This window comes from Boleophthalmus pectinirostris, unplaced genomic scaffold (genome assembly GCF_026225935.1).
Source record: "Boleophthalmus pectinirostris isolate CB_2022bp ecotype Guang Dong unplaced genomic scaffold, ASM2622593v1 HiC_scaffold_21, whole genome shotgun sequence".
Classification (NCBI taxonomy): Eukaryota; Metazoa; Chordata; class Actinopteri; order Gobiiformes; family Gobiidae; genus Boleophthalmus; species Boleophthalmus pectinirostris.
In genome coordinates this window covers 13,408,048-13,420,862 of record NW_026571175.1, presented here as the reverse complement: position 1 = coordinate 13,420,862, position 12,815 = coordinate 13,408,048, and the positions used below count along the sequence as shown (strand labels likewise).

At 36.6% G+C, this 12,815-nt stretch overlaps 1 protein-coding gene across 1 annotated transcript in view; it reads right to left on the bottom strand.

Annotated features, from left to right (window-relative positions):
* Positions 1-12,815, bottom strand: part of col22a1 (collagen, type XXII, alpha 1) — a 48,596-nt gene that overhangs the window by 9,823 nt on the left and 25,958 nt on the right. Inside the window, exons 20-38 of the mRNA XM_020932635.2 lie at positions 12,210-12,239; positions 11,646-11,699; positions 11,370-11,423; positions 8,780-8,833; positions 8,177-8,230; positions 8,052-8,105; positions 7,889-7,942; positions 6,329-6,382; positions 6,198-6,242; positions 6,057-6,119; positions 4,589-4,642; positions 4,405-4,446; positions 4,272-4,304; positions 3,246-3,299; positions 2,843-2,896; positions 2,658-2,711; positions 2,122-2,175; positions 1,984-2,037; positions 1,366-1,470 (exon numbers count right to left, since the gene is read on the bottom strand). Of these exons, the coding sequence (XP_020788294.1) occupies positions 1,366-1,470; positions 1,984-2,037; positions 2,122-2,175; positions 2,658-2,711; positions 2,843-2,896; positions 3,246-3,299; positions 4,272-4,304; positions 4,405-4,446; positions 4,589-4,642; positions 6,057-6,119; positions 6,198-6,242; positions 6,329-6,382; positions 7,889-7,942; positions 8,052-8,105; positions 8,177-8,230; positions 8,780-8,833; positions 11,370-11,423; positions 11,646-11,699; positions 12,210-12,239 (1,020 nt within the window). The remainder of the gene's footprint in view (positions 1-1,365; positions 1,471-1,983; positions 2,038-2,121; positions 2,176-2,657; positions 2,712-2,842; positions 2,897-3,245; positions 3,300-4,271; positions 4,305-4,404; positions 4,447-4,588; positions 4,643-6,056; positions 6,120-6,197; positions 6,243-6,328; positions 6,383-7,888; positions 7,943-8,051; positions 8,106-8,176; positions 8,231-8,779; positions 8,834-11,369; positions 11,424-11,645; positions 11,700-12,209; positions 12,240-12,815) is intronic.

Sequence of the window (12,815 nt, the reverse complement as noted above, 5' to 3'; positions counted from 1 at the left end):
AAACGCTATATAAAACTGATCGATTATTATTAAGTACAGATACATAAAAAGGTACAGTACACTCATGTTTAACACCCAAACCCGGATATTTAGGCTGACCTTTTCTCTCAAAGACATGTCCAACTTATGATGTCATGTGGTAATACAGGAAGTGCTCCACTGTCACTAGAATCATCTGGATGATCTCAGCCATGGAACTTCCAATCTCTACTAAACAAAAGGTAAGAAGTAGCTGTTGAAAACTTACCACTACATGACATCACAAGAAGGAAACAGAGATGTAGACAGACTAATTAATAAATGATTACTCAAAAACTAATGACAAACAATTAATTATATATAACTGTTGTTAAGTAATCTGGTTTATGGTCTCTCACGTGGACTCCATATCTGTAGTTGAAAGTGGCTTGTGGTCCACAGAACATGAGCAGACCTGGAGGCTACACCTGGCAGCTGTAAAAGGGAGGTGCTGGGAGCTCTCGTGTTTGGGCCCATGTTGCTTTAATGTGTTGTTACAGTGTTTCCTGTTTGCTTCTGCTTCGTCAGCACAACGCCACATGTGCAGTGAAAAATCATCAAGAAAACACTGCACCAAATGTGTCTACTCAAGCTGCTTTCCTCTAATAGCCACACTGTTCTGACGCAATGCACAAAACACTTAAGAATAACTTTGTCTGCACATAGGCTACTGCTGTTGTGTCATTAGGCATGACAGTTCACCTGTCTGGTGGCATGTGTTGGTGTATACAGTGGTGGTTTCAGTGTTTTCAATATAGTGCAGCCTGTTTTAAGAGTAATAACACTAATAATAATAATATTAAAAACATCTAATGGTAATGGTTGCCAATATGGAGTGTGTGAAACAATGAAACAAAACATGACTTTAAGTGTTTTTTGTTTGTTTTTGGGGGTTTTTTTGAAGAGGAAGCAACATTATAACATAGATAAGAAAATAGCATAATATTAATCATGTGACCATAGCGACAAAGCGACAAAACAACAGGGCAGTGTTTTGGAGGTCTCTCTCAATATAAACATGCCCACTGGTAAGATGTGTTGGTGCATCAGCTGTGGCACATCTATGACGTTAAACAACTTATTTTCCACAACAAGCCCTTCAGCTGTTAAATAGGCTGCACCCACTGCACCGAGACAAGGATGCATGTATGGGTCTAAATGTCCAATATTGTGCCATTTATTTATTAATTTATTTTCATATTTGTCTCTTTGGTTGTGTGATGAGGCTGTACCATGGCTGCTTGTGAAATGCCATGTGAATTAATTGATTGCTGCTTGTAAAAACATTTGGTAGTTTTTCCATGTTGTCAGAAAAAGTTTACATCAGTCAATAAAAAAACAACTTACATTTTGCCCATCCTTTCCTTTCCCTGCAGGTCCAGGGGGTCCAATAGAACCAGGCTCTCCAGGTGGACCGATGAGGCCTATTGACCCTGGTTTACCTGGGTCACCCTAAACAGATGTAGATGTAGAGCAGATTGGAAGTAAACTACTATTACTGTACTTGTTTATGAAACATGCTGGAAACTATTATGAAAATTTACCAACTCAAAAAAAAAAAAAAAGGTTAACTGCAAGGAATCGTAGCTGTAACTTAGTGAGTTGAAAATACCATACTTAAAAATTACTTGGATATGAGAAGTGACGAGCTTATCTTACTTTAAATCTATATGAGGTGGAAATGTATGCTGGGGACATTATAAGACAAAGGCAGTTGTTGATGCAGAAGTTGTAAAGAGCAAGTCAAAATCCGAAAGACAGAAAAACAGGCTAACAAAGTTAAAATGCCCTCCTCTGTAGAACCATTGTATGAATCAGCTTGACAGATCTGGCATTGTGAAAAAGTATCACAGAATATTCAAGGTCCCTTTTTTGGCACCATCACATTTTGTATGCTCTCCTCTTCACATCCAAGTGCTACACAGCACATTTTCAAAGTAGCCAGTTTTACAAAGGCTGACTGACCTTGTCTCCTCTGACTCCAGCCGGGCCAGGTGGTCCAATGACGCCAGGTAAGCCCTACAAACAAACATTATATCAACTCAATACTGGGTTAGATCAGGTGAACGTAACATTGAATAGGGCTTGTCATACAGAACGTACCACATTTCCCGGCAGACCCCGAGCACCTTGTGCCCCAGCAATGCCAGGAGGACCCTGCAAACATTACAAAGTACATTACATATACCTGACATTGACATGCAGAGTTAAAAAAAAATGTTAAAAGTGAATTAGTTAAAAGAGTTAAAAAGGGATAATAATAATATAAAAATACAAAGTATCAAGTAAATAGATATGGATTTTCATGACCAATGCTAATAACTGTTTAGAATCCAGAGCCTCCAATGGCCATTAAGCTCTGAAAATATTTCTGGGCTGATATACAAGGCCATTTTTGATTATTTCCCCTGAATTTTGTCATTTAAATTCATTACAAACTCACACATTTTGTGCCATTATCTTTTCGCACTATAGTGTTCAAATACATTGAATTATGTGAAGTCTTCAAGCAACAGATCAGCAAAAACAAAATATCGACCTCTGCTGGAGATTAAAAAGCTGGTAGCAGTTACGCTAAAAAGTGCAAATCTCGGACAAATGATATATCGGTCTATCTCTAGTACTAAGGTTCTACTTACAGGGTCCCCAACTCTTCCTGGTTCACCTTGAAGTCCAGTGTCACCTTTAGGGCCCTTGGCAAAGACAGAGAAATCTGGTTATTATCTGGTTATTAGCTTTGATTCAAATAATTAATTACAAACTCAAATATTACCAAACAAAATTAATTATATAAGAAATATTTTTAGGGATCCCTATAACTTACTGGCAGTCCAGGCGCACCCTTAAAGCCTTGTTCTCCAGGTAACCCCCTCTGGCCCTTGAGCAATACACACAAAGGAAACAGTCAGGTGAAAACTGCAAAATGAAACCTTTTATTAAAGTTGGGTACAATACAATTAGTAATGCTACTAATTGCAATTTGGGTGCTTAATAGTAGTAAAAAATATAACAGAAAATTCAATACAAATCACTATTCATAGCTTTTATATGTTTACACCAGCTTACTTCATTTTCACTGTTTGCAGGCTATTTGAGTAATTGTGTAGTGACATCTAGTGACTGTTAAGGTACATTGCCACATGCGACTTATGGACAAGCTATAGTATAGTATGGTAGTGGTAGTGAAGGTCAAATTCAGGACAGGAAAAAAAAAAAAAATCACTTACAATCTCTCCTGGTTTTCCTTGATCCCCCTTTTCTCCTTTCTCTCCAGGTTTTCCCTTTAATACAGAAAAATAGATTAATGTTGTCAGTGTTACAAGATAAGGTCACAGGGTACAAGGTTAAAAGGTAAATGAAAAAATGGAGGGACCAATGTTTTATAATGCTCTTTCATTGTAAGGGATATAAAGTATTTTAATAGGTAATATTGTAGATGTTTTCAAATTTAACCACCCCTGGACGAATGAAGGATTACACTGTTCCAGTGGGTAATATTGTTCTATTGTTAAGCTTGGGGGATTGAATTAAACAGAGGTCCATCCGTCCCTCCATTCATTCATCTGTTTTCTTCTGCTTTATCTGGGGCCAAGGGTAGTAGTCTGAGTATGGAGGCCCAGAATTCTATCTCCACACACTTCCTCCAGCTCTTCCGAGGGGATCCTGAGGCATTCCCAGGACATAGTCTCTCGAGCATGTCCCAGGTCTTCCCCGGGGCTTCCTCCTGGTGGGACGTGCCCGTAACTCCTCCCCATTGAGGAACTATGCCCGAGCCACCTCAGCTGGCTCATCTCGAAGTGGAGGACAAGCGGCTCTACTCCGAGTTCCTTCCACTGACTGAGCTCCTAACGCTATATTCACCCTATATTCGATTTGATTATTTATATTTAAAATAATGAACACATACATTACACACAGAGATAATTTTTGACAAATAAAAATATCAGAAACACCTTTATTTTGTTGAAATAATGTATCAGAAAAATGTGTTTATAGTGTGTAATTTATGCCGAAAATTTGGACAGAATTGTGATCATCAGTGTATTTAGCTCTCTGCTTTCTGTAATTTTGCAAAATATTGTACTTACACCTTATTTTCGCTAATTGCTTCTTGATTTGTGTAAAACTACAATTTATATTTAAAAGAGGTATTGTCACTCCAGATTCAGTCAAAAATAGAGAATCACAAAAACCGGTCATATACACTTTAAATATATCTTGAGTAAAAAAAACAGCCAAATTATTAAACTTACTGGTTCACCGGGTTCAGGGATGACACTTGCAACCTGTTGACAAACAGAAATAACTTAGTTTCACAACTTTCTTTACTGTATTACTGTAATATATTCAGTCAGTATGTCCTAGCCACACAGGCATTGTACTCACATTTCCTGGCGCTCCTGGTAGTCCCCGAGGCCCCACTTCACCCTGAAGATAGAGACACTAGTTTACACTGTCTGCATAATATTTACATAAGCATGTCTAATACTACAGGGAGGCTGTCTGAGGAGTAAAATATGCAATACATTTACCACAATATTGTTGAATGCAATGTGTAGAGAGCTGTTACCTTATCTCCTTTTTCTCCCTTTGGCCCAATGTGTCCGTCCACGCCCCTCTCTCCCTGAAACACACAGGTAAAACATATATACAGAATGTTGTGAGTACTAGAGGGATTTGAATAACAGAGAGTTTAAAGTGAGACTAGCATTAAATATTTTAACAAGCATTTGTCACAAGTTTTTATGGGAAAACAACTAATGATTTGTTGCCTCAAGTTTCAAGCTACCATTAGCCGAATGTTGAAAAGCTGTACATGCTAACCAGAGAGGTGCTGTCTAGTGGTCTGCAATTTACTTGATGTTGTCAAGGAGAACAACTAAGAACTTAGATAATAGCTATAATAGCTAATACCTAAAAAAAAATCATCTGGACTGGGTTTTTTACCTGTCATCTAACAGACTTATGCAACAGTTACTGTTACATAATACTGAGAAGAACATTTTAAAATAGTATATTCCTCAATGGTCTTAATAATTCCCAGAAACAAAACATTGGATATGGATTTGGTCAGGGATCCAGGGTTGCCAGTCTTTTTCATTGACAAAATTTCAAAACTTTTCCATGACTTTTTCATGACAAATGTTAACTCTTTCCACTCACCTTATGGTTTGGTATTATAGTTTTTTAACATTCAGAATACTGTCAATGTCAATGCATTTATTGTAGTCTCTTTTAAACAAAAAGTGCATACGTTCGGAAATAATCATAAAAGCCTAATGATAATTTAACAGAACACTTTAGTTGCGTGAAAGAGATAATACAATTCCATGACTTTTCTAAAACTTTCATTGAATTTACAAAATTCCATGACTTGTCCAGGTCATGTGTTTTCCAGGATTTCCATGACCGTGGGAAGATGTCTCCAGGTCTTCAGTAAGATATTGTGGCCATACCGGCTTGTCATAACCTGAGCTTAAGCAAGGCCGCATCTGGGTAGTTGTTAGGTAGCTGTTGTCCTTAGCCACATTGCCTAGTAAGAAAGTGGATTACACATGAGTGATGCCTGTGCTCGGAGGGCAGATGGCGTAGATTGGCAGCCTCACTTCCGTCAGTCTGCCCCAGGGCAGCTGTGGCTACAATAATAGCTTACTACCTCTGGGTATGGAGTGAATGAACAATGCTATGTAAAGCACTTTGGGTGTCTTGAAAGGTGCTGTATAAATGCTGTTCAAAGTTATAAATTGTTCAAAATTAAATAAGGCTTGGTAAAAGGTGGGCAACACATTGAAAAATGTATTTTAAAATGTATTAATTTATATTGAACAGAATTTTCTCCACTTCGGTGGTCCAATCACTTTTTGTGTGATACATAAATGAGAGGCATTTTGCAGCAAAATTCTGATGGACTTCTGGATTACCCTAATATATTCTGAATATTGTTATCAGAATACCCATAATCTATCTCTACATACATTTTTATAAGTATCTCTCATCATTTGTAGACATACATTTGTATAAACATTTTGCAAACTTACAGGAACACCTCTCTCTCCTCTTGATCCATCAGCCCCTCTCTGTCCAGGTAAACCAGCTTCTCCCTGATAAAGAAAAACACCATTACTTCCTCTTCTACAGTAGTCATGAATTAAACATGCATTAAACTGCAGTGCACTCACTCTCTCCCCAGGGGGCCCTCTTGGTCCCGGAGGCCCATCATCACCCTGAGGACAAGCACATTAGTTAAGTAGTACCTTGTTTCTATAATAAAGACATGACCTCATAAGCTACATGTGTTTTGGTAGTGTACCTTTGGCCCGGGTTTTCCGTCTCCTCCGTCAGTTCCACGCTCTCCCCTGGGGCCCTTCAAATACAGTAACAAATGTTGATGTCATGGGCAGTAAAATGTATTATTTCCACTGAAGTACTTTTACAGACATCATTGGGCCCTGAATCACAAAGCTGCATGCATTATTTGTTGCTTATAGGTCACTTTAAAAGTTCTATATTGTGCAAATGTACTCTTGTAAGCTTTTAGCTATGTTATAATGCTGTTACGTCATCGAAAACATCCCTGTATTTGTGTTTTGTTTTATTCACAAATGTTTGGGTAATGCTACATTATTAGTCTGTCTACATCTTCAAAGCTCAAAATGTCTATTCTACCTTAAAGCAATAGTTTTCAAGTTAACAGCCACCTTTTACCTTTCGTTCAGTATAGATATGGAATTCCAGGGCTGAAATTATCCAAACAAACCCTGAAGGTGTATAGAGTTTAAAAACATAGTGGAGCACTTTCTGTATTACTGCATAACACCACAAGGTGGAACAGAGTGTTTTCTGTTTGACAAAAGAACACAGCCTAAATATGCAGGATTGTGTGTTAAACATGTGTGAATGAAACAAAAAACATGAATGTTTTTAATGAGGACAGAACATTATAACATAGATCAGAAAATAATGTGATATGTTGGCTTTAAAATGTTTTATTGTGCGTGAACTAGCATTATCTAGCATACTTTCACTATTACACTACTTTTGATTCCTCCTGCCTTATTTGCTTGCCTTGTAAGCAAACCAGGCCACCACCAGGCCATTTTTAACATTATTCCACTAAAATGAAATGTTGTGATGTGGATAAATTAAGGTGGAATTTGAGTTTTAGCAGTCAGATTGCTTAAGCTTTGTGACCTTTTTTATGGTTAATATTTGTGTAAATATTACTTGACCTATCCACATGAAACAAACACTGGCAGACTTTTCTCACAATGGCTTTAGAAAATAGTTCCATTATTCAAGTCCAAAGAAATTACAATTTTTAGCTGAACAGACTTTAACTTTAACTCATAAGTTCATGAAGCAAACCCCGAACAAATAAATTTAAGGTTCAAATTATATGGATCATAAGTTTGGATATTTCTTCCAAAAACAATAAATCTCCCACAGAGTTAAATGGGTTTCAGGCATAAAGATTCCTTCCTATTATATTCTTTTCCATGAATCCATAGGTTTCAGTTCAGAATGATGAAAAAATTAGACTGTCACTATAGCGATTAGTGCTTTAAAACAAAATATTACATATTCTAAATGGGAAAAATCCTCAAACTGTTGCATATAACAGAATACTGAAATCCATGAATATACCTATTCAATAAATGGGAACATATTTACAGCAAATCCGCTGATCAAACTCTTGTCTTTGAATAGAAAAAGAATATAAGAATATAACTTGAAAACAACCTTTAATTTTAAATCCTATTAAAATCCTATTTTATCTCTGATGTTAATATAAGGGCCATCTTGGCTGAGTCTTGGTTGAGTCTAGACCATTATTTGAGGGAAATCAGATAACTGTAAAGAGCATACTGACCGGAGCACCATCAGTTCCAGGAAGCCCATCCAGACCATCTTTACCAGGAAGGCCCTTCAGACAGAAGTGACAAATGAGCTCATTAGAGTGAGTAAACATGTCCATCATTCAAACAGGACACAATAACTCAATGACTATTAACAAAAGCATGGATGTTACTCACAGGCTTGCCCATCTCTCCAGGTTTGCCGGAGAACCCAATTTCACCAGGTAGGCCCTGTAAGTAAAAACAACATTAACAAAGGATCAATTGTGATGTACTGATACATTCTCACAGCTTTCACTTACAGGAGGTCCAGTGAGTCCAGGGTTTCCTGGGGCCCCGGGTGGACCTTGTGGGCCCTAAAAACATCAACAAATCAGTCAAGTTATTGATTATAGTTAAAAAGGCAATCTTTTTTTTTTTGTATTTAGTCAGTGTGTTAATGCAGGGTGGTTGTTGTTGTTTTTTTTTACTTCATCCTTGTCCAAAATATATAATCTATCATAAATACCAGCATACATTTGGTAAATGTATTGAGAATATTTTACATTTTAAGGAAAATACAGTTTACCTATGAATGCTTGCCAGATTTAGATTTGTGTAAATGCATTTGCAAAGTATTATCTTAATCCATAAGATTTTAACAATCAAGAATTAAACAACTTTCAAAAGTGTATAACTGGAAAGAAAGTAATTTTGTATATTTATTACAGCAAGTAGCCACTAGAGGGAGCTATAAAGCCACAGATGTAAACCCAGAACAGGTGCAGGGCTTTGCCCCAGGAAGCAATTTGCAGAGAGTGCTGTTACTTTTAATCTCGCTAGTTTAATAGTCTTCCATTATAACACGCTGTGAATAATGTGCTGTGGGGCGTGACCAGAGTTTTTCAACATAAATGTGCACTCACAACAGGTCCAGGAAGGCCATCCACTCCAGGCAACCCATTTTCTCCTTTCTTTCCCTGCAATAAAGAAAAGAACAATCATGACAGTCTTAAGATACTGTGTGTATTTTAGAACTATTGAGTTGTACTGCCTATATCTGCTTCATCTGGGGTCTACTGTCTCCCAGCAATAAACCACATGGTCAAATAGAGTAGTTACTCAAAATAATTGGCCAAATGATAAAGAGCACTCGATCATGACATTCTCAACTAATAAAGTCAATTATCATATATAATCATATATCATAATCATATAAATATTTTCAATGTATATCCATGGGTTTCAGAGTGATGAAAAATTTGCACCGTTGCCATAGCAATTAAAAGTCCTATATTACACAAAATTGACTCTTATGAGCTTTGAGCCATGTTATAATGTTGTTACCTCATCAAATACATAATTGGAGTTGTGTTTTGTTTCATTCATACAAGTCTGAGTGAGCCTTTAATATTAGTCTGTTTACATCTCCAAAGCTCAAAATGCTCTGACCACAGCGGTGTATTTCGTCTATCACCACATGACAGTGGAACAGATTGCTTTCTGTTTGAGAAAAGAACTCTGTCTAAATTTGTGCTAAATGTAAGTGAATGAAACAAAACACATCTCTGGGTATGTTTTTGATGAGTAAACAACACCATAACATAGATCAGATATATGGGCTCTTTAACAATTCCAAAAATATGTTCTTTTGGTCAAATGCCCTCAAAATATCTTCTTTAACCCACTTCAAACCCACAGATATACAGTTGCTGGTAATATCTATTTTTTGGTCCTATTCAAATTATAAGGTTCTATGTAAAATCAGATACTATATGAGCAAAATAAACAATTTCTTCTTTTAATTTTGGCTATAAGAATGGACACTAATTAAACCAAAAAATCTTAGATAAGCAGAATCTACAGGGAACCATATAATTTTAAAGGAGGGATTTTTTGTTATTTATTATTCAATTATGTGAATTAAAGTTTAATACTTTTTGGCTACGTGGTAATATTCTGCCACGATCAATAATTCACTTGCAAGATTCCCAAGATGCTGCCAAAATCCAGATTATAATTGCTATCAAAACAGAGCTGGCTATCATCAACCAAAGTATGTAGTTAAATTCTACAATGCTACAGAGACCATTGTTTTCTCATAGTAAAACCTAACTTGAGCCGAGGGGAGATTTGGTGGATATTGTTCAATCTCAACACAAAATAATCCCTTTATACATATTAATGAAGGGTAAGTCCGCACATCTCTGAGGATCTTGTCTGGCTCTGGAGTCTTTCATTTGGGGCCAGCAGGAGGTTGGCTCAACACGACGACGCGGTCCGACTGAGCAGATGTGAACGCAGATTTGAGCATATTGTTGATGAGAAGCTAATTGCTCCCAGTTCAACAGTGAGCGAGAGGGCACCAGCTTGGCTAATTTTTTGGAGGTGCAAATTATGTAAAAGGATGCAGGAAACATAATATGGAGTGAAGCAAGTATGATCACAGTGCACAGATTTACCTAATTTTCTCCATTTGTCCAGGTTTGGGAATGAGGCTGCATTCAAAACATATAAACATTGCTTCTTTAAAGGTCCTATATTACACAAAATGAACTCTTATGAGCTTTAAACCATGTTATAATGTTGTTATCTCCGCAAACCCATATCAAGTTGTGTTTTGTTTCATTCACTGACACACCCTTGCATACCTCTTTATAAATAGTCTGTCTACATCTCCAAAGCTCACAATGCTCTGTTGCACCTTGAGATGTCATGACATGGTAGTTTCCAAGTTAACAGCTACCTTTTACCTTTATTTTAGTAGAGGTTGTTAATTCCAGGGCTGAAAGAATCCAAATGATTCTAGTGAAGGTGTATGGAGTTTAAAAACACAGTGGAGCACTTATTTTATTGCGACATGAGATCACAAGGTGTTTTCTGTTTGAGAGAAGAGCTAAATATAAAGGGTTAGTGTGTTAAACATGTGTGAATGAAACAAAACAACAGGTATGTTTGTGACGAGGAAACAACATTATAACATACACCAGAAAATAGTGTAGTAACATGGATCCTTTAAAAGAATTGTTAACAAACTTCCTTACAAACTCCCTCATCATTAGGCAATTGTGGTGCAACTTCCAGTAGTTGATTAATTAATGTAATAATGGAATTCTACAGTGGGCACGGCTTCTGCTTCCAAAAATAAAATTTCCATTCAATATTCCCATTCACAAAATGGTTATGGTACACTTTATTGTTCCCATATAGAAATTTTTTTGGGATCCCATTCCCAGATCTTCAACTAGGCTTGGTCAGGACTATTGTAGCTGGAGGATATTACCCATGGTGCATACTTTGAGCTGATTAAAACATTTAAATTTTGATGCAGCATCTGTGTCAAAATATTTACATATATCAAATTTCAAATATACTTTTTAAATTCAATACATTTTCCATTCTGGTCATTAGTTCTCACATAGCTGGTAGGCTTAGCAGCTATGTGACACCAAATAAACTGGATGAAGAAAAATAGAGTAATACTTTCCAGAAGGTCAGAAATGTTTCAAGACTCACCCTCTGGCCGAATTCACCAGGCGCTCCAGGTATGCCTTGTTCACCGGGAGGACCCTACAGAGCACAACATTGAATTTCAGCTGCTGAGACACAAACAACAGAGGAATTTATATTGCCTTCTCCACTACACATGTACAAAAAGGCACCTCTCTACAACATCAAACTAACTGCTGTAAACAGAACATGTAAGAAAGAGCAGAGACAGAATTATAACTGCTGTAAAAAGAACATGCATAAAAGAGCAGAGACAGAATAATAATAACTGACAACACTTACAGGAGGCCCAGGGGGTCCGTCAGCCCCAGGGGGCCCTGGGGGCCCTGCGTCTCCCTGGAAGGACACATTACAACACATTAGTATGCTCCCATGCTATCTGGACATAGAAGTAAGACACTTATATCAACAACAATTCAGCATCTGCGATATTACACTGCTCATTTTTTAGATGATTGATTTTGCTCACTATTATTCCAGTGAAAATATGATATACTCAAACAAAAATACTAATAATACCTACTCATGCTGATTGATTAAAAATTTGGATTCTATTATGAATAAATTAAAATGGCTTTTAATATTATTATCCAAAATATAAATGAGAAAGACCTAAGCTAAAATAAATAGTCAAATTAGTTCTTCAAAAGTATGAGCCCTGCTCCAAACCACAAGCTTTTACTGTCTGAGGATTTATTGTAGACCTTTTGATTAAAAGACCCAAGCTGATCACTGACGCTGACCATTAGAAATGACTGAAACTCGATCTCGATTCAAATTTGATTAACTGCACAACTTTAATTAAATGAAAACAAACCATTAAATATGTTATTTGTAGTCTTTTACCTTTTCTCCTCTTATGCCTGCCTTCTGAACCTTGAGAAAACAAGATAAAGAGAAGTCAGTGATGCCATTTCTTGTCACATGCCAGACATAAAAAAGATAATTATGGCTTATTAAACTAGACAAATATAATTAAATGAACGACTAACAGTATAAATTACTTGCTGTGTTTGTATATATTCTCGTTATTATTCTATCAACATTTTGGACCAAATCGACAAGAGAAATAAAACAACTGATATAATAAGTTTATGGCGAGTATTAAAAATCACTATTATTATTGTTGATGAGCAGATTAAGTAAAAACCGTAACTCAAATTGTGAATATTATTAGTTCTCATAATACAAATTACTACCTCCACCATTATAAAAACATTGTAAAAGTGAAATTCCCCCAAATGTTTTTTATTCACTTGTGACCCCTGCTGGCTTGCACATCCTGTTCTAGACAGAGCTACAGATCTGTGCCAACAACACACGGTTTATTTCTGTGCTGATTACAGACTGTTCCAGAAGGCTTTTTCTGAATCAAAGAAATGATGGCAAGAACAGTAATCTTTGACTTTGACAGGCACATATTACCTGGTTTTATAGTCTGAAAGTATAGAG